At 39.7% G+C, this 22,291-nt stretch overlaps 1 protein-coding gene across 2 annotated transcripts; it reads left to right on the top strand.

Annotated features, from left to right (window-relative positions):
• The first annotated feature begins 12,084 nt into the window (after positions 1 to 12,084).
• On the top strand, positions 12,085 to 22,193 carry CCDC14 (coiled-coil domain containing 14). Of its 2 annotated transcripts, none has more exons than XM_080601106.1 (13): positions 12,085 to 12,209; positions 12,379 to 12,434; positions 13,133 to 13,208; positions 13,868 to 13,940; positions 14,044 to 14,184; positions 15,272 to 15,511; positions 15,602 to 15,696; positions 16,713 to 17,268; positions 17,729 to 17,870; positions 18,480 to 18,559; positions 18,989 to 19,204; positions 19,280 to 19,412; positions 20,759 to 22,193. In XM_080601106.1, the coding sequence occupies exons 1-13, from the start codon at positions 12,177 to 12,179 to the stop codon at positions 21,723 to 21,725; spliced, it is 2,808 nt and encodes a 935-aa protein (XP_080457232.1). In that variant the 5' UTR covers positions 12,085 to 12,176; the 3' UTR covers positions 21,726 to 22,193. The 2 variants fall into 2 exon arrangements, with proteins under 2 accessions (XP_080457232.1, XP_080457231.1); XM_080601105.1 differs by having other exon boundaries at positions 12,093 to 12,209; positions 18,986 to 19,204.
• Positions 22,194 to 22,291: the final 98 nt, after the last annotated feature.

Below are 22,291 nucleotides of genomic sequence, written 5' to 3' on the forward strand. Positions count from 1 at the left end.
AGTGGGAAAGGTATGGAGAACTGGGATATCTGTGTGGATATTGGTCATGGAATGGGAGTAAATCATCTGCTACGGGACAGTGTCGTCATGAACTGTATAAGAATCCAGGGAGGTATTTCAAGATAAAGACTTGCTAATTTTTGGAAGAGAAGCAGATCTGAACACTGTAAAGGTAGGTCCGTCAAAAAAAAAAAAAAGAATGAAACTTTTGGTGCATGAAAAAGGCAAAGAAACATGAATAAAATATGGGAAATTAAAAAGACTAGAAGACGAAAAGGGAGAAAATACAGCATCTTGACAGAAGCACAAGGGAAAAAAATCCTATTGGTTCTACTCAAAAGCCAAGGATAGTCTCTGTCAGGTCATACATCCTCTGAATGACCAAAATGTCAGGTCACCTTAGCCTAATTCAGCCCTGAGAAGGAGACCCTTGTTCACCTGGCTGCAGGACTCAGAGCTCACAAGACAGCCAACCACGTGATATAAGAAATGCTACAACACGTCTGGGTTTAAAGCCAATATTGGCATCTTCAGTTGTCAGAGCAGGACAGAGGATGTACCAATCACCCCAGAATATTTCTCCTATATAGCTCCTAGACGCCTTTTCATATGGAAAAGTACAAATAAGAGTTTAAGTTTCCCTGGCCTAAGTCAGGTGAGGTCGCCCAGCAGTCATCCAAATGATTCACCTTAGAAAAAGAAAAATCTGTTTTCAAGTCTTTACATTTCCAACCTTCTCTGCTGTGGGAATCATAAATTAGGCTAACAAACTCATTAGAAAACAGTGAGATCATTAAAATCATTTCTCATCAAACAACAAACAGTTCTGAGAAAAGAAAAAAAATTCCAGTCACTTTCAGTACCAGACTGGGCAAATTTAAGGCAGAGATTTGTAGACAATATTTTTCTATATATAAAAGAGATATGACATAGGTCCTGAGAAAGATTTTGTAAGTATTTGCTCAAATGTTTAAGGGAATATGAGGAGGAGTATATAACTGAAGGTCTTGCATGCCTGTTCCAGATGTGGAAGTAAAAATCCTTGCTTGAGAACTTTAGCTGAGAAATACTGAAAATGAAATGGAAGGTCCAAAGTAGACTTTCCAAGTACAGACTGTGTTGGAGCTAGAAGAGGAAACATGAAGTATGGTTCTCCATACTATAAAACCAAGGTCAGGAGAACCCCTTTTCAGAGGGTAAATACTTTTCATAGAATCATTAAAGTTGGAAAAGACCTCCGAGATCATCTGGTCCAACCATCCCCCTACTACCAATGTCACCCACTAAACCATGTCCCTAAGCACCACGTTCAATCTTTCCTGGAACACCCCCAGGAACGGTGACGCCACCACTTCCCTGAGCAACCCGTTCCAATGCCTGACTGCTCTTTCTGAGAAGAAATGTCTCCTCATTTCTAACCTAAACCTCCCCTGGCACAACTTAAGGCCTTTCCCTCTAGTCCTATCACTAGTTACCTGTGAGAAGAGGCTGACCCCCAGCTCCCCACACCTTCCTTTCAGGTAGTTGTAGAGAGCAATGAGATGCCCCCTGAGCCTCCTCTTCTCGGGATTAAACAACCCCACTTCCCTCAGCCTCCCCTCATAAGACTTGTGTTCTAGGCCCCTCACCAGCTTCGTAGCCCTTCTCTGGACATCTTCAGGGCTTTTATGTCCTTCTTGTAGTGAGGGGCCCAAAACTGAACACAGTACTCGAGGTGCGGCCTCACCAGAGCAGAGTACAGGTGGTGATCACCTCCCTGGACCTGCTGGCCACACTATTTCTAATACAAGCCAGGATGATGTTGGCCTTCTTGGCCACCTGGGCACACTGCTGGCTCATGTTCAGGTGAGCACTGATTAGCACCCCCAAATCCTTTTCCTTTGCACAGCTTTCGAGCCACTCTCCCCCAAGCCTGTAGCACCGCATGGGGTTGTTGTGGCCAAAGTGCAGGACCTGGCACTTAGCCATGTTGAACGTCATCCCATTGGCCTCTGCCCATTGACCCATACTGTCCAGGTCCCTCTGCAGGGCCTCCCCAGCCTCCGACAGATCAACACTTCCCCCCAACATGGTGTCATCTGCAAACTTACTGAGGGTGCACTCAATTCCCTCATCCAAGTCATCAATAAAGATATTAAAAAGGAGGGGCCCCAACACTGACCCCTGGGGAACATCACTGGTGACCAGTCGCCAGCTGGATCTCACTCCATTCACCACCACTCTGGGCCCAGCCGACCAGCCAGTTTTTAACCCAGCCAAGAGCGTACCTATCCAAGCCATGGGCTGCCAGTTTCCCCAGGAGAATACTATGGGAGACCGTGTCAAAGGCCTTGCTGAAGTCTATGTAGACTACGTCAACAGCCTTTCCCTCATCCACCAGGTGGGTCACCCAGTCATGGAAGGAGATGAGGTTGGTCAGGCAGGACTTGCCTTTCATGAACCCATGCTGACTGGGCCTGATCCCTCAGTTGTCCTGCACATGCTGTGTGATTGCATTCAAGATGACCTGTTCCATCACCTTTCCTGGCACAGAGGTCAGGCTGACAGGCCTGTAGTTCCCCAGGTCCTCCTTATGACCCTTCTTGTAGATGGGCATCACATTAGCAAGCCTCCAATCCTTTGGGATCTCTCCAGATAACCAGGAACTCTGATAGATGATGGAAAGTGGCCCAGAAATCACATCCACCAACTCCCTCAGCACCCTCAGTCCAGGTGGAGCAGTCATTTTCCATGACTAAGGTCTTCTTTACACCAATAGCTGTTTTTCTTAAATAAGATAATTAACTTCACGGTGACCATATCAATGATTTAATGCTCTCTACTTCTACTGAGTAATTTGAGATGAAGGCCACATTTTACTTTCAGGCTGTTACTGCCATACGTTTTTTGTAGTCATAGACCTAAGATTTATCTGATACTTATTTTCAGTCATTTCCTATATAGTTCCAAGGAACAGATAATGATATATTTTCTGTACTATCACTTGGTAAAACAAGGAGAAGAAAAAGAAGTCTACTAATCAGTAAATAGTAAGTTTCCTAATTATTTCAAATGTTTTAGGTTAAAATCTTAGACCTCTGATAAGATCTGATTCAGAAAGTTCCCAGTAGCTAAACTGGGAATACATCTGCTTCCTAGCTCATGTAAATGAAGTTTTTAATAGCTATATGTTAGACTAAGTTTATATTTTTCCAGAAATATTAGAACATTCAGGAGAACACTATGATGTGCCTCACACATCCTACTTGCCTAATGCAATTGTTGACAAAAATAATCCGCATTAATTAGTTAAAATGACGTAAACATATGCATATAACCAATTAGAAGGTTTGTTATGAACTTGTTTCTCCACCATCCTGCTGTCTGGGAAGCCAATTCTGAAGCCAATCCACTGAAGCCAACATCTGATGCAATATACTTAATTTTTCTTACAAAGTCTTCTGACAAAATTTAGTTATCATAATATGGTGTTAATTTTGACTCAAAATGAAAATCAAAATGTCTGTGTTGTTAATTATTTTGCTGATCCAAAAAAGTAAGGGAAAGTATTTGTCATAAGAATTGGGTAGAGCCAACTACATGAGGACAGATAAAAGGGAGCAAATTCTAATCCGGAAAAAATTCAAGGACCCCAGGGATGAAATTAAGATTAAAAATTCTCTTACCATATTTTAACATATTAGTCTAATCTTGTGGAGAAATGATAGCCATTCAGTCAGGGAATGTGCAAGGTTTTACAGTGAGTCAGGAATCAACAGCAACATATACAATTTAAGGAATAACTGGATAGCTCATAATGTTGCAGAAGTTTTGAGGACTCTTGTGAAATACAAATTCAACATTATTTAACAACACCATGCTGTTGCAAAAGAGAAAAACATCATACTGTGCAGTATAAACATGGAGATCATTTACAGCCAACTGATGTAACCCTTCTGCTATTTTTAGCATTGGTAAGGTCTCAGCTGGAGTGTTTTGTCCAGTTTTGGGCATCGTATTTCAAGAAAGATCAGCTGAAGACTCCGGGCAAGAGTAACTACAGTTTTATGAAACATAACACACAAAGCAGGCCTGAGCACTCTCAGGCTGTTTACAACAGAAAAGAGAAAAACAAAGGTGACGTGGTGATTGTCTGCAAATCTTTCAAACACTACTGCAAAGAAAGGCAGGCGATGCTCATGAAGTTCATGGAGAATAGAAAATAAAACAGTAGGCTAAAATACAGCAAGAAGGACTTAAGGTGGGAACAGGACAGACTTTCTCACTGTGAAGCACTGAGGCAGATTGCTAAGGGGAGCAGTAGCACCAGGGCAGAATGAGGGCCAGCTGCTCCCCTGGTGTGGGAAGCCAGCAGCCAAGTGCCATGCCGCAGCTGGCAGGGCAGGGACTCCCCAGCCAGGGCCTGTCCTGCCACCAACAGCGAGGTAGGGGTGGCTGAGGCCCCAGGGGACAGTGGCCAGGGCCATTCAGGCCACTGATGCCTTCAAGGCCATGGTATGTAGAACTCCATGTGGGAAGGCTGGAGGCCTTCCACAGCAAGTTAGTTAGACCAACTCCTGTCAGGAAGGGCACACCACTGACCCAGCCTTGGGGCAGAAGGAGAGACCAGGTGACTTCTAGGCCTGCCTTCCTTATTTTGACACCTCAAGTTTGATGCCATAAGCCTGCATTATTGAACACCCGCTGTGGCCTGTGGTGATATTCCCTGAGAAAGCCAGGCCTCAGGAAGGCATGCCTTGGTCAGAATGGAAAGATGTCACAGCAGAGCTCTTAAAGGTCCTGCATCAAAGAGCAAGACACATCTTCCCTGCTTCTGGGGCAAATATATTAGAGACTGGTAATTTACATCCGTAGGCTTTCTGTTATATTTATTATTCCATCAGTATTGTTACACTGACTACAGTTTGAATAATCTTCTTTCCCCATGTCCATGAATATTCTACAGAGTTAATAAAAATATAATGGATATGGTGAATACTAATGAATTGTCTGTTTCTATATAGTAGAAAGTAGATTATTTCTTCAGCTGTGCTTCCTTTGGCTCTGAAGACTGATGGTTTTCATACCCAGATCACTTGCTCACCCAAGTCATACCAATGTAGCCAAAGAAAGTCTGAGCATGAATAAATGTCCACGTAAAAAAAATAAAATTACAGTCAGGACACACTTCTGTGAAATTAACTTCCTTCTAGATGTTACAGAAGCAATTATTCGCTGTACTCACACTGTTAATTTTACCTCTATTTTTATAACTTGCAATTATTATGTGCTTCCACTCCCCCACCCCTTCTTTATGGAGCTCTTTTGCTATAATCTTTCCTAACTGTATGCATCAAATGTGTGCTTCAGGCATACAGTTAGTCTCTGATATCACCGATGCTCCCTATATATCTAATCTCTAACCACATCACAGCACACTTCAAAAAAAAAAAAAAAAAAAAGCATTCGGGTCTAATTTTGGATTCCTGGAAATTTAGTCTTCTTCTGAATGGAGGCAAAATAGCGTGCTTTCTTCTGCAGTGAATTTTATTTGTGCTTATTTCCAGTGGGAAGCACTGAATCTCTCAGAAGTCTTACTTGCAAATGTGATGAATATTGGACTTTTTTACTGAAGAAAATGAGTGGCTGCAGTTTTTAGCCCTGGCATGTAATCTGATTGAAATGGTAACCTTATTCACACTTTGTTGTATATTGTGATTTTTGAGTTAATGTCTGTGTTAAAATTGGAGACAGAATAATAATGAATTTTAACAGTCTCACTGACTAACCCAGCCATTGGTTCTTGTCAGTTGGATTTTTTTTTTTTTTCTTAATAAGAAGGGAATTAGTTTAACTATATTCTTTCAGTGATCTATGGAGTCAGAATATGTGTAGTAGACTCCTTTTCAATTTTTACCTTTGTAGACAATTCAAAACAGATTAAACACTGGGGAAGTTAGCTGTAAGCCTCATCAAATGACTTGCTAAAGATGCTTTTGCAGCGCTATGCCTCAGCTGCGAGGGTAAGCCCAGAACAGTCCCTTGCTTCCAGCATTGCTCAGCGAGTCTGACTGATGAGAAATATCCTGGCTCTGTCTTGCTATTCCTTACTCATTCTGATTTTGTGTAGTTAATTTAGATGACTGGAGCAAACTTCTTATGTCAAAGGAAACAGATCAGCGTCTTTTCACCACTAGCTAATATTCAGACAATGTCTGTCAAAGAAAACCAAGAATGTGAGGGAAACTTGGTACCTTAACATGCGTTTTCAATTCATGTTTTCCTGACTAAGAAAACCAGAGGGCACACAGTGGTTTTGGATCTAATAGCAATTGATAGTCCTTTTTGTATGGGAAGCAGATTGCAGCCTTCTCTCACAACCTTGAGGAAAGCTATCAGGCAATGCTGCCAATCCAGCAAATACAGTCACATATTTCCGTATGGGTCACCTAGATATTTCTCACAGCACTAAATGCTTTGTCATAGATAAAGGAAAATGGATCTGCAGATCTCAGAAAGGCCCTCTCTCATCCCAAATACCAGTGCTGAGTAAGCCTTTACATATTGAAGACTGCATTGTTCCGTAATTCACACATGGAGCCAAACTGGTGGATTAGCAGAGTATTGGTTATGGCACCTATATTGGTGCTGTGCGAACAGCCTATGCATTTTCAAAGGTCATGTTGATATCACAGTACGTTTTATATTTAGTAGAGCAGTAAATAAGTAGTGTCATGAAGTTTCAGCAAAAATTACTGTTTTCATACATAACTCTTTCACTAATAAAACATTATTCCTGTAAGTAAAAGTACCTGTGAAGACAATTTTTTAGAATGTATGAAATGTCAGAGGAATTGTCCTAACGTTACTGCAACAAACTTTGGCATTGATTTATCTTAAGGAAATAATGAGTCACTTTGTGCTGCTCATACTATTCTGTTCACATGGCACCACCTTGTGGGATTCAAAAATCATGCAACAGTACTTAGTGGAGCACAATATTCTTGATAATCTGGGTTTTTATTTAAAACATCATCAGCTCAAAAAGGTCAAAACATTTTGAATCTTAGTGATGTTTCCAACAAGTCATAATTCAATAAATTTATGATCTTCTCTGTGTGAGAACTTCTCAAGGTGAAGAGCATTTAATCTGCTTTATATATATTTTTTTTTATTTCAATGTGTGCAGGCAGGCCAAAGCTAAGTTTCTTTTCTTTTCTTTTCTTTTCTTTTCTTTTCTTTTCTTTTCTTTTCTTTTCTTTTCTTTTCTTTTCTTTTCTTTTCTTTTCTTTTCTTTTCTTTTCTTTTCTTTTCTTTTCTTTTCTTTTCTTTTCTTTTCTTTTCTTTTCTTTTCTTTTCTTTTCTTTTCTTTTTTCTTTTCTTTTCTTTTCTTTTCTTTTCTTTTCTTTTCTTTTCTTTTCTTTTCTTTTCTTTTCTTTTCTTTTCTTTTCTTTTCTTTTCTTTTCTTTTCTTTTCTTTTCTTTTCTTTTCTTTTCTTTTCCTTTTCTTTTTTCTTTCCTTTTCTTTCTTTCCTTTTCTTTCCTTTTTCTTTTCCTTTTTTTTTCTCTTCTTTTTATTCCCTTCCCTTCCCTTCCCTTCCCTTCCCTTCCCTTCCCTTCCCTTCCCTTCCCTTCCCTTCCCTTCCCTTCCCTTCCCTTCCCTTCCCTTCCCTTCCCTTCCCTTCCCTTCCCTTCCCTTCCCTTCCCTTCCCTTCCCTTCCCTTCCCTTCCCTTCCCTTCCCTTCCCTTCCCTTCCCTTCCCTTCCCTTCCCTTCCCTTCCCTTCCCTTCCCTTCCCTTTTTTCCTTTCTTTTTCTCTTTTCTCTCTTCTCTCTTCTCTCTTCTCTCTTCTCTCTTCTCTTTTCTCTTTTCTCTTTTCTCTTTTCTCTTTTCTCTTTTCTCTTTTCTCTTTTCTCTTTTCTCTTTTCTCTCTTCTCTTTTCTCTTTTCTTTCTCTTTTCTTTCTCTTTTCTTTTCTCATTGTATTTACTTATTATGAGGGAAGAAATTCTTGGGTAGCATACTCATTCACTCCAAAGACCTCACAAAATCAAAATTTGATGTCAGGCCTTATGAAACACACAGGCCATGGCTCTTTCATATAGCAGCTCCTGCTTCAGCTTTCGATAAGTTTGATTAAACTAAAGCATATCTTTCATTAACACTGATTGAAAATTGACTAGATCATTATGCAGATTACTCTAAAACCTGTTCTGAAATTGGAGACCTACACACCTTCTTCCAAAGGACTAGGTGTATACTCCCCTGAAAAAAGAACCCATGACATACAGCCATTCATCTAGCCCTGCTGACAGTTCTGTGCAGAAAACCTAAACTGGGCTCTCTGTTCCATGAACAGTTGAATGTTCTCATCAGAAACATCCTTTTGGCCAGCTGACAGGGTTTTCTGATAAGGAGGCTTCTGCATGCCCCATTTTGCAGCATCCAATTCTATCCATGTATTGCAGAGGGAATCTGACTGAGGATCCCTCTGAGTGGGAGACTACCCAAAGCCAGGTTTTGCAGTTTTGAATGTGAGGCTACTTTATAGACTCACCTCTAAGTGACTTGCCATAAATGACTTTGGCCCAAGGATCTCAAGTCCTCAGTGCTGCATCCAATAGGCAATGCTTATTTTCCTAAAAAGAGAGAGGTACGATGTAACTTCTCCCTCCCAAAGGCAATTTATTTATACTCTCTTTCTCAGAAAGTATAGGACATTGAAGCTACACAATAAAAAATATTTACAGCTCCCGAATCAATTTTGGAAATACAGATAAATATTGTTTATATTGCATCTTGGGCTGGCATTCTCTGTCAGATATCCTATAAAAAGGAGTCCCCCAGCTGTTTAGGGAAATCAGATATATATATATAATATATATGTATATATATATATATAAGTATACATAAAAGTGTGTATATATGTTTGTTTTCTTTTCAAATCAGTAGAGAATAATCCAGTTCTGTGCACTTTTCTTCTTTGTTGCTTACCCCCAAAACTGCCAAGAAGCTCTGAGAGGAATGGAGGTAATTAATGACGCATAATGCACAGCCTTGGCAAATCTGGGCTGAATCTCTGCTCTGATCCTAAGGTTATAGGTCAGCCCATGTCCTTGATATTAATGCCACTATTAATAAAGACTTCATTATAGCCATGTATCTACTCGTTTGTTTTCTTGTATCTACTCATTTGTCTTCTTGTAAAAAGCAAATTAGAAGAACAAGAGTATATGGAAAAAGTAGCGCTCCATATCTGTACCATAGCCTTTGAGGAAACCTCGGCCATGAGAAAAATAACATGCCAAGAACTCATAGATTGCCACACAGTTTGTATTCCCAAGGGCTGAGTGAATTCAGCCTCAGACACATCCAAAATAGTACCTCTGGAAGTGTTTGGGAATGTCAGTTATCTGGCAAACAGGGAAAAAAAAAAAAAAAAAAAAGAAAAAAAAAAACAATTGGTTTAATGGAATGAAAACGTAACGCAATTTTCTGTCTTAAAGAGAGTTTGATCATAAGCACAAACAGCAATATAATATTATGTATGAATGCGGAACTTGACATTGAAGTATTTCAGTATATAAGATGAAGGATAAAGTATTTTTTATCCTAATTTTACAATAACACTCGGACAGGTCCAGAGATATTAATTGCTTCAGTGAAGGAAGCCAGAAATAGTATCTACCTCTTCTGATACCTAACCCATGCTCGGAAGACATTGCTACCAACTCTCATAGTCTTACCCTGAGCCTCATGTCAGCTTGTCTGTTTTTTTGAAGAATTATCTCCTGGAAGTCTTTGACTTCATGAGAACTTTAACTTTTAATGAAATTTTCTCGTATTTGTGGTTGCATTTTTATTTATAAGGCAATTTTACTATTTCATCCACAATTCTGAAATGGTTCAGTTGACAAGAATGCATCTTGGGATCCTCCTATATTAATTTTCATTTTGATGACAAAAAAATGAGCGTTATTGTATATGTCTTCATATAGTATGTCAAAACAAAGACAATGCAATTGTGGTTTGGAGGATTCCTTTTTTATATATGTTAGCTGTTCCTAAACAATTCAGGATAATTCAGGAATAGTCAGCATGGATTCACCAAGGGGAACTCATGTTTGACCAATCTGCTGTCCTTCTATGATGAGATGACTGGCCGGGTAGATGAGGGGAGAGTGGTGGATGTGGTCTACCTTGGCTTCATCATGGCTTTTGACGCTGTCTCCTATAACATCCTCTTAAACAAGCTCAGGAGTGCGGCCTATATGAGTGGACCGTGAGGTGGATTGGCAATTGGCTTGACAACAGAGCTCAGAGAGTTGTGTTAGGTGGTGCGGAATCTAGTTGGAGGCCTGTAGCTAGCGGTGTCCCCCAGGGGTCAGTACTGAGTCGAGTGTTGTTCAACATTCATCAACGACCAGGACGAAGGAACAGAGTGCACCCTCAGCGAGTTTGCTGACGACGCAAAGCTCGTGAGGCCTGGTGAGGCCGCGCCTGGAGTATTGTGTCCAGTTCTGAGCTCCCCAGTACAAGAGGGACATAGAACTACTTCAGCGAGACCAGAGGAGGGCTACTAAGATGATTATAGGCCTGGAACTTGCCGTACCAGCACAGGCTGAGAGAACTGGGCCTGTTTAGCCTGGAAAAGAGACTGAGGGGAGACCTCATCAATGCGTATAAATATCTGAGGGAGGATGTTGAGAGGATGGAGCTGGTCTCTTTTCAGTTTTGCCCAGCAACAGGATGAGAGGCAATGGGCACAAACTAAAGAACATGAGGTTCCGGCTGAATATGAGGGGGCACTTCTTTACTGTGAGGGTGACACAACACAGGTTTCCCAGAGAGGTTGTGGAGTCTCCTTCTCTGGAGATACTCAAAACCCGCCTGGATGCCGCCATCTTGCGCAACGTACTCTAGGTGATCCTGCTTGGCAGGGGGGTGGACTAGATGATCTTAAAAGGTCCCTTCCAACCTCTGCCATTCTGTGATTCTGTGATTATTTTAATCACCACACTCATATCCATCAGTTCAATGAGGAATCACCCATGAAGTTCCATAAACATCCTGAAGAAAAAAGTATATCAATGTTTCCGGCACTGGTTGGGTAGTTGCCGTACATCTGAGTTCTTTTAATCTTCTATTTTGTTAGTTTATATTCTTTACTTCAGCAAAATTGAAAGAGGACTTCATGTGTTTTCTTCTTATAGTGATCTTCCTGTTTTAACATTTTCAAAGCAAAATAATAATAATAATAATGAAGCTGTCCCAAAATCCTTCCAGGAAACCTTTTTTTTTGACAAGATAACTAAATTCACAACACGGTTTTACTCAGTTCAGCACAGTTTCAGTGCAAATGTAGTAATACCTGATAACAATTTACACATTGGGAGAGCACAGATGTTGAATATGCACCTCTTCTACAGTACTCTTAATAACACAGTACTGTAATTACATTTTCAGCCTGAGTAAGCGTAATTGCTTTCTATGCTGTTTTCAGGTCTGTTTATTCAGTTAACAAAACTGAATATATGTGGAATACTAACGTATTAGCTTGTGCGAAACCTGGCTGAGGCACTGTCTGTCCTTTACAACCTACGTACAGGGTTGTTTTAAGGGAAGATTTGGCACTAGCTGGAGAGCAAAGGCCTGATATATGCCGAACGTCAGCGGTTCCCTTTGAGTTTCCACCACCCCGTTTAACACATTTGTGCTGCTAAGGCCGAGCTGAGGCCGTAAGGCACTTGTATGAGGCACTTTTCCTTCAGGGGGCGCTGCGCACCCCTCAAAGCTCGTTCCTCGGGGTATTTTGTGGGCGCACACAGCCCCCACCCGGCAGGACGTGCTGCCAAAGTAGCCCTAAATGCCCAGCGGGCGCCCCGAGGGGCACCCCCGGCTGCGTGAATCGCCCTGCCGCCCCCAGCCGGCCGCCGACGGTTCTGAGGCGAGCGGCGGGGCGGGGCCGCGAAGTCCTTCAGCAGAGGGCGGGCCCGCGGCGCGGCCACACCCCAACGGCCGCCTCCGCTTCCCCATTGGCTCCTCCGCCGCCCGTCTCCGCCAATCCCCGCGCAGACCCTCCCCGCCCAGACCCTCCCTCCCTCCTTCCCGCGCCCGAGAAGCGGCCGGGCGGGGCGGGGCGGGGCTAACGCTCCTTAGGCCCCGCCCCTCGGCCAACGGCCGGGGCCGGGGCCGGGGCCATGGCGAGGGCGGGAGCCGCGCGGCCCTGCAAGGTGCGGGCGGGAGCCGGGGCCGTCCCGTCCCGGGGCTCGGGACCCTCAGGGAGAGCGGGCGGGCGGGGGTGTCCTGCTGAGGGCCCTGCGGGGAGCGCTGCTTTCGGGCAGCCCTTCCCCGTTGCGGAGGTGTTCCGTGAAAACGAAAGCACGTTTCTGTACTCGGCAGGTGCTGTCCTCTGGGAGGCACGCGGGAGCAGCGAGGGTACCGAGCGGAAGGAAGCGGTAAGGCTCGGGTCAGGGTTGGTGTCTGAGCTTGAGTGCGTGAGCATCTGGGGGCCTTGTACCTGCTGTACCTATCAACCAGCCAGAAATCCTGTGTGTGTATCAGTAAAGGTGCCTGGCTCGAAGGCAGTGCAACCGGGTCCTGAGCAGCCTGTGGGCAGACAGACCCAACCTGAGCAGAAGGCTTGCCTGGGGAAATACAGGCTTAACTCTGTCCATACGTTATATTTATGAAAGACTGAATCCATATAGTTACTAGTCTCATATAAGTGTTAGGACTAAATTCTCCTTGGATGTAAGTTGTTAGTATCTGTTCAGTGCTTCTGCTGCAGCAGTAGAGTTTGCAAAAAGAAAAAGGTATTTGTTTATATATTGGGTATATTGTTTGTATATATATATATGTGTGTATATTATATATATGTACATATCATATTGAATGGCCTGGGTTGGAAGGGAGCTCAAAGACCATCCAGTTCCAACCCCCTGCCATAGGCAGGGCTGCCACCCGCTACATCAGGTTGCTCAGGGCCTCGTCCAACCTGGTCTTGAACACCTCCAGGGATGGGGCATCCACAACCTCTCTGGGCAAAAAGTAATCTGTTGACAAAAGAATTTTTGGTTTGCTGTTATTGAATAAAAGTAACTTTTTACTTTGTATGCTAAGGAGGTAATATGAACAGTGAATTTAACTCTTTCAGGTTTGGATTAAGAAAAGAATGTCATCCTGATGTGGAGGCTGGATACTCTCTCTATTCCACTGATTCTGATGACCAGGTAGTTGAGTGACTTTTTAATACAGTCATCTATGTTATCTAGAGAGAATGGAAGCTGGAATACCTGGAAAAAAAAAACTCAACACATTAATTTAGATACTACTGCATCTCGACTAGAAATAGCTCCTGCAAAGCCAGCAAGAGGGTCTGTACTGCATGTTGCAGATGCATGCAAGTTGGCTTTGTGTGCATTTTGACTATTGACAGAGCTTATTAAGGCACAATGTACATTTTGCAAACGTAATTATGCTGTTTATGCTGCCAGAACTATAGCTATGTTTGTTAGGTTGTGTGCCAGAAAAAATGAGTTGCATGCTGCAACAATATTTTCTGTGCAGTGCTGAATCAATTATATCCGAACTGAAAGTATGCTGTAGATAATAGCTTAACTGCACCTGGAAATAACAATTAAAAAAAAAAATACACACCTGCAATTACTGAAACAAATGGACATGCATGCAACAACACAATATATGTATTTTTTTCAAAAATTGCATGTTTGCTAATTTTCATATAATTGTGAAGTAATACATGGGAAATCAAGCGTTTTTGCTGATGATCAGTTGTTGTTTTTTCAGGTAATAGTGGGGAACAGTCTTCTCTAAAATGGTGTCTTGTTTTACTGATACTCATTTTCTGACCACAGTATTCTTTGTGCAGGTTGATACTATTCATAATGGGCTTGACCGTTGTGCAACTTTACTGAAGAATATTTTACAAAATGAGGCTACAGGTTGTACCTATTTAAAATTTAAGTTACATTTTTAGTTTTTGTAGTAGTTTAGTTTTTGTTTTGGTTTGTTTTGTTGACCAGCTTTTGTTTCAAATAATAATAGGAAGGGAGACTAACCATAAACAATTTGGGAAAACAACTTCTGTTAAATTTACTTCCAAGCCTTCGCTAACTAAAGCGAGTACATCCAATAAGAAGGGGCTGAAAAAGAACATTACTGCTGCACACATCCGAAAAGAAATTGGTAAGCAGATTTTCTGGGGCTTGCTTTTTTCTCAAACAATAATGAGAGACTCCTGAACCTCTTGAGGAGATGTAATAAGGCTTCAGATAATTGTATTTTGTTGTAGGTTGATCCAGGGCTAGATCTGCAAAGGATATAGACATTACTCATTACCTTTGGAAACCTTAAATGCTTTAGCAATTACTGAAACTCTCAGATGTTTGAGCTTCATGTAGAAAAAAGAAAGTTAGGTGGGTTTACAAATACCAGCATCATAAGAGTTTAGCCATTAGGAAATACAAAAAAGGATGATAATATGATAATACCCATGCAGCTTTTGTCTTGGAGAGTGAAGTGTTACTGTGCTTAGTCTTATTTAGGATACAGAGCTATAGATTGTCCAGGAGTTAGTCATCTAGCTATGCTTTTCTTATAGATCAGTTTCTAGAAACAGGAAAGTATTGGAATACATAATAGCAATTCAAATGGTTTAGGGTCCAGAGCACTGGAATGGATAGCAAGTCAAAGTTCTCTAGGCTGAGTCACTGTTACTTGAAATAATTCATGTTTTTGTTAGCATTTCTTCCTCTCTCCATTCCATTTCTTTTGTGTGATTTCTAATCCGTTAGACAGGTGGGACCTGTGAACTTGGTATATAGCAGAATGACTCTTCTGTCAGTTATAGAAGATGGGCACCTAGTTCATGTCTTTCCAGCACTGGAAGAATATGTAATTTCAATTATACCCAACACGAGAAAATTATATTTGGAGAGCGCTTGGTATGGGTTATTTCCAGTAGCCTAAAGGTTTAGGGAACAGCTTAGCAGAGATGTTACGAGTAGCGTTTTAGAACTTTATATAGGATTAAATCTCTTTGCTTCTTTCAAGGACAGCAGTCTATCCAACTGGGTTAGTTTGCTCTATCTAGGGAAATAAAAAAAAAAAAAACTAAGATGAATTAATTTGCTGCTTATTAAATCTGACTAGGATCTTAGGCCATAAGATCTTTTATATGTCAAAGAAACCTACCAGTGTGCCTGATGACACAATGTGTTTGTGTAGGTCAAGATCTTCAACTTCAACTGAGTTTTTTGATCTTTTTCTCTAGTGCAAATATCAAATAAGAAACTTGCCTCATCTACCACACCATCTGCGGAGAAAGAACTTTCCAGTGCACAACAGAATCAGCCGGTTCCACCAAATCATATGCCTTGCAGTCAACAGTCTCCTGTGGTGCATCAGAAACTGTGTGAACGTTTGCAAACTCAGATGTCTCTGGTAACTGGCCAGCCACCGCAAAACAGTAACCAAATTCCTACTGTAACTCCTTTTCCTACCTCGGATCATGGTCAGTAGAACTATTAATGTAGGGCTTGCTATTTTACTCTGAATTCTGTGCAGAATTGCCCTGATCTATGAAACCATTGTTTTCCTTCAGGATATCAAAATGTTACAGCATTTAATTATCGACTACCTACCTCCACAGTAGATCTGTCCCTACAGTGTGCAGCTAATCCCTTATCTACTCAATCAGTAAGTAAAAGTTTGATTTGAACTATTAATAAGCATTTTAAATGAGCAATAACTATTTATTTATACATTTATTTGTTTTTTTTATTGGGTTTATATAATTTGTTTCCTTAAGAAAAAAATGTACATATTTCAACATATACTGATTAACAGAATAAATAATGACAGGAAATACTGCTATTTAAAATGTTTTATACATAGACACTGATGAATGAAGTTGGAGGCGTTACAAATGGCTGATTGTTTCTCTGTGGTGAATTCTGTAATATACAGCAAGCATGAAAAGTGCAGGGAATTATTCGTTACTGTTAATAATTATATTCTCAGTCATGTGCATTAGGGTCACTAAACAATTCCTGATTAAAGAAATCATCTGATATGTACCTTTTCCCCACCAATGATCAACTTGCATATTTCTTCAGATACTGTGTTGTATCTTAGAGCCATATTTTAAACGGCTTGTGTGTTTCAGGGCATAAAATAAAACTAATGGAGAGTACCAACTGCCACCTTGGGAAATTGTATGTGCTTGCACCTTAAGACTGTAAGACTGTAGACTTATCTTCCACCTGCAGGCAGTCCATGTATAGTTAGTGCTAACCCTGACTCTTTAAAAATTCATCAACTTAAAATATTGAAATGTAACAGCATTGTCCTTTTTTTTTTCTTTTTCCCGTTCTGGTTTGCTTTCAAGGAATGTGTACTTACAAAGCAAAAAACAACAGCAACAAAACTGCTGCTGAGGTTTTTTTTTTTAAAAAAAACTGAGAATGACTGTGCTTTATGTTACCTATAATATTTAAGGTAAAGATAATGTAAACCAGATTTACACGTGAATTATTCAAAGTATGCTGGAAAATTTATGCAATTAAGGAGTTTGAGATGTAGTTATTTTTATAAAATGCAAAGAATGATCAAGACTACAGTGAGTGAGACAAGTTTTTTGTTGTTGTTGTGTTTTAAACATTTGAAAAACCTCCATGTTAATTTTCTGTTCAATATGAATCTTCTTCATGCAGGATGTTCCTGTAAATAGTGGCAATGAATACGTGGCACAGACAAGAGGAACTGTGGCTTTCCCTGTAGTTTCTAATTCTACTACTCCACAAACGCAGTCTGCCAGTGCTCTTCCTGGTGTGATGCCCTGTATAGCATCAGGTGCATCACGTAACTCTACGGTGCCTACATTCACCCCATCATCTGTTGGCAGAGAGATGACCCCAAGCCATGAGCAGCAGCGTAAAGAAGCAGACCTGATAAGATGCATACAAGCTCACCTGTCCCTGTTACAATTGCATGAAATGCCAAATGGCAGGACTGATCAGAAGCACTGTCATCATTGTCCAGCAACACAAAATGTCTCAACGAACAGAGAGGAGGACACTTTTGAAGAACTCAGTGAAGAAGACGACTTGAATGTACTTGATGTAGCCCCAGTGAGAGATACAAGTTGCCAGAGAAGTTTTGTAAGGAAAGATCTAAAACAGAGACAGGAAAGCCCAGAAAAAACAGCCCATAAGGTTAAGACAGTGAAATACCTCTTGGGAGAGCTCCGAGCACTGATAACAGATCAAGGTAAGACATTGCAGTAGAGCGATTATGTAAAAATAACAGAAAAACTGCATAAAATGAGCAAGCACTTCATTTTCAGGAAGATGTGTGACATCTCGGGTAGGTTTTCCACAACTTTAAGTCCTTCGTGTTTCACTGTGGAGAAGAATTGTTATTTTTTGGAGTATTTTAACATCATTGTAACAGCTAGGATAAAGATAGCTCTCATTTCATATACAGTGTTTTCCCCTCAGAAAGAGAGCGGTGTAGACAGATTGCAACATCAATCCCACCAGGGTTAGTTAGATAGGATTTATCAAGATCCAGAAGTGTAGTTCTCGTAGTCAAGCTTTAAAGTTTTAAATAAATAAAGATAGGTGGTCAGAATAAATCAGGTTTTCTTTAAATGTAGATTAGATACTATTGCATCAGTTTGACTGTCCCATTACAGGTTTTTCTGTGTCTTTTTCCCTGCCTTCTGCAGATGATTCAGAGATGTTAAGGTTGATGAATGAAATTGAAGACTGCATATCGTTGCTCCCAGCTGTAGTGGGAAGTACAAATGTACAAACCGAAATAGCACTAGCTTTACAGCCTCTCAGAAGTGAAAATGCGCAGCTGCGTAGGTTAGTAACTGTTTGGTGATTCTGTATTTACAGCAAAAACACCTAAAGTATTCTTAATTGGTCTGTTCTAAATCGCACGTTTTAGCATTGTTGTGTTCTAAGTATTGCAGCCCTTTCATCTTTGTCTATATTATATATTACCAAGAGTGTTGGTAAGGCTTTGTTTAATTAATGCGTAGCCACTGAAGCAAGATGTCAGTTAATACTGGTGTTTTATTAGCATCAGTTACGTCACGACTGGGACTTTGTCTAGGTGGGATCAGCATATCATCTTGTCTGAAGACTACAGTATTAACATAATTAGTGTGCTCTTTATTCCTTTTGTAGTGTATTCTTAGATGTAGAAATAACTCTCATTTCAGTGGAGCTTTCAGTTACATAACCGGGTAACACTTCACTTCAGAGCAGAGGGAAATATGTTTACCAGACTTTGCAAAGGGTCTTTTGTGTTGAAGAGAGATTGGAATGCAAGAAAAACACATTAATAAAACTTTCTCATATTTCTAAAATATTGTGACATTTTATTCTTACCAAACTAATTTAAAATGCATTGTTTTGGGACTTATTTTGAACTTTCTGACTATGCACTTTTTCATGATTCACATTTAGGAGACTAAGAATATTAAACCAGCAACTCGGGGAACGAGAGAGAAATGAGAAGACATCTGGACAGAGCTGCAACTATGAATGTAAAGTACTAATAGATAATGATGTTTATTAGGAGCATTTTTGTTAAGGCTTTGTTTAAAGAGATACACATAATAAAGATACAGGTATATAAATAAAAAATAACACTACATACTTTGGCCTTTAATGACAACTGAACTAAGCGTTGAGGATCTAGTCACGCAACTGCATTTGTATGGCTTGTTGTGCCTGCTTAGGTTACAGGGACATGAAGGATTCAGCTCCAGAACAGATTATTTTACCTTATGTCCTCTTACAATGAGAATGACAATTAGCTAAGAAGAAAGCTTGCAGTTTATCTCCCTGCCTCAAAAAAAAAAAAAAAATCAGTAACCAAAATTATGAGCATTTCGTAAAACCAGTTCAGTGTATAAGTCCAAACTGTACCACACAAGACACTTAACTTCATATGTTTTACTTTTTGGTAGTAGTTTCTTTGCAGTCCTTGAACATGATGCTTCAGACTCAATTGAAAGAATCACTGAAAGGCATTGAGTTGCTGCAGGCTAAAAATGAAGAGCTACTTAAAATAATAGAAAATCAGAAGGAAGAAAATAAACATCTTACAAAAGATATTCAAGATAAAGAAAAGGAATTGCTTGAAAACAAACAGCAATATGATATTCATTCTACCAAGCTCAAGATTGGTAAGTGTTTTGAAATTGTTCTTCATTTGGTGTTTTAAAATTTGAAAAATTTTAAAATTCTTCTTGGGATTTTAGAGGTGGAGGAGGCATTAGCAAATGTGAAGAGCCTTCAGTTTAACCTGGAAGCTTCTGAGAAGGAAAATAAGATTTTGGGCATAACATTACGCCAGCGTGATGCAGAAGTTAACAGACTACGTGAGTTAACCAGGTACTGTTGGCTAAGTGTTATTTTGGCCTCTTGACGTCACTTTTTTTTTCCTCCGTACTTTAAGTTATTGTAATCTTTAGTGCTACACTAGTATCTTTGAGGTAGGCTAAAGCCTCTCTTGCTGCACACTGTTTGCTACCATAGTGGTATAACTTTATTAAAACAGAGTTGTCTTGTTCCATGATGTTAGTCTTCTTTAAAGTGCAATGCTACCTGACGTAACTTGTGCAAAGTCTTAACTCTTGTAGCAGGCTGCAAGTAAGGAGCTGGTTGGGTAGCGCATGGACCTGAAAACCTACTGATACTTCCCTTGAAGCCGTAGAATTAGGAAGTTAACTTTTGAACTGAATTAAGGAGGGATTTCTCTTTTCCCCTTAGAAAATCAGAAATCAAACTCTTATGAAAAGAACTGGCAGAAAGATCAGTCTTCAAGTCTCCCACAGCGAGCTCTTCTTGTGGGAATGAGCAGTCCCTCATCTAATTGTACATACGCTTGAATTAGATTATGCTTAAGTTTTAATGAAAGGTGAGGGTAGGAACTCTTAGATCCCCTGAAGGAATGTTGCATTACTCACCAATTTTTTTTAAAAAATGTTACAGTGAATTTATTTCATCATCATGTTCTATGAATCTGGTGACAAGCTAAGAGGCTCACAAATGTTTTTAAACATCCAGAGTGGCATGTGCATAAAATTTGTGTGGACATGATGTGCGGAGGAAGATAAACTGTTATCTGTCTTGTTTTTAGGTGATATTGATTGAAATGGTGGAGTGTTTTTAATCGTTATTTTTATCTTTAGTAGACATTCAGATACATTATGCTTTTCTGTAGCTGTTAAATACTGACCACCAGATGGTAGTATAATGATGTCTTATTATTGCATGTTTATATAAATATGCTGGATAATATATATATTAGGATTAAGTGTTCATTTTTTGATACAGAAAACAGAAAATTAGAAAATTTGATTTTTTTTTTCTTTAGAAGCAATAGAATAATTTGGAAAAACTTTCTCTGATTTTGATAGTTGTTTCTATATGCTTTATAATAGTTTCTTGACATCTATTTATTTTGTAGTACTCAAAGCAGGTAAATCAGGAATAATCTGAATAACTTCAGTGTGTTGTGCTAGGTGCATTTCTCTGAGGCAAAGAATGAAATTGAAGGAACTTGCAATTGGTTCACATCTATATTAGTATTTTATGTATGTAGAAAGAATTATGTATGTAGAAAGAATTGTAACTTTGCTGTCGTCTGATAAATCTGATTTTATTTTATATAAAAGTTTTTGAAAAATAGTTGCCGAAAATATAGTTAACCTGCTGCATTTATCTTATCTTAACAGAACTTTGCAGGGCAGTATGGCCAAACTTCTGTCAGACCTCACAGCAGACAACATTAAACCCAGATCTGAAAAAGGTCTCTCAAAGTCCCTTTTGGAAGACTACGAGAAACAGATGCAGTCTGATCCATTTCCTGGGAGTACTTCAGTAATGACTTACCTTAAAAAATTAGAAATGGATCATATTTTGACAGATACAGAACTTCAATTTTCAAATAAAAACGGAGAATTGCAAATGCTAAATCTAGCCTATGAAAAGTTTGCTGCTGAAGAAAATAATATAAACCATACATTCTCAGAAGAAAGAACATCGGCTTCCAGAATATTGCCAACCTTACTGAAGCAAGATGCAGAAACAGTTAGTGATTCTGGGACTTTAGTAGACGAACAAAGCAAGTTGGATGAGACTGTTTACATTCCATTGACTAGCAGTGCCTCTAAAAAACAGGTCGTCTCTGGAAGAACTGATGGACTACACGATACTAGAGGGGCTTGTAAGATGTTAGACTTCAACTGTGAGCTGTCAAACGCTTTGCAGCAGAATAGATGTGAAATGTCAAAGGATCCGACTATTCTGGATAAATTAAGAGCCGGGTGCAGCATGAAAAAGACTATGGAAAACACACTTGAAGTTACAGGGGATAAGGTGAAGCCAGGAGACAAAGTCCAAGTGAAGCCAAAAGGCGCTCCAAGTGGAGCTGCAAAAGACTGTACAGACAAACCAGGCCAAATTCAGCCACGTGTTCCGATGCCATTTCAGAAAGAGTTTCCTAAGAAACGAGGCAATGAAGTAACTGATACTAGTTTTATTTCATTTGATGATATATCAGGGAAGTCTGAATGGAGTGCATCCTCTTTTTCGACATTTACTTCTCGAGATGAAGAGGACTTTAAGAATGGCTTAGCAGCGTTGGATGCCAACATAGCTAGGTTACAAAGAACTCTCCAAAATACCATTATGAAACAATGACTCTGAGGAAACAAAATAGGATGTGCTTGTTCAGATAATTTAGTGTGTGTTTTTTCTGAGGTGTTTTAATAAGTATGGTACCGATAGTAGTATTTGTATTTTTTGTATGAATTGAGTTCCTAGCTGTTTAAATTATGAATGGAATTTGTTCCTCATTAAATTATGGTGCTGCTTCCCTTGATGTATATAACTTCAAATAACTGGCATAAATTCATTTTTTTAAAATTGATGACTTAGGTTTATACCCTTTAACTGCAAAATCTAATTCTTAGCACAGTCTTTGATAACTCTAATAAATTAATGCACTGTTGGCAGTATTTTTTCCTATTAAATGATGAAAGTACACAATTGATTTCTGTGCTTTCCTTAAGTAGAAGGAACAGCATTAAGAGATGCATTTGAAGTCAACTGCAAATGTGATAAAATTAAGAGAAATTTTGATTTAATAATAATTTGACATGTATAAAATAAGATGCCTAGTTATTTCCCTTGTTTTTGACTTTCCATTTTCAGAAGTTAACTCCTTGTTCTGGTTTAAAATGAAGGAGTGCAAAGTGTTATCATCA

This window comes from Anser brachyrhynchus, assembly GCF_964034855.1.
Source record: "Anser brachyrhynchus genome assembly, chromosome: 7".
In the NCBI taxonomy this organism is placed as follows: Eukaryota; Metazoa; Chordata; class Aves; order Anseriformes; family Anatidae; genus Anser; species Anser brachyrhynchus.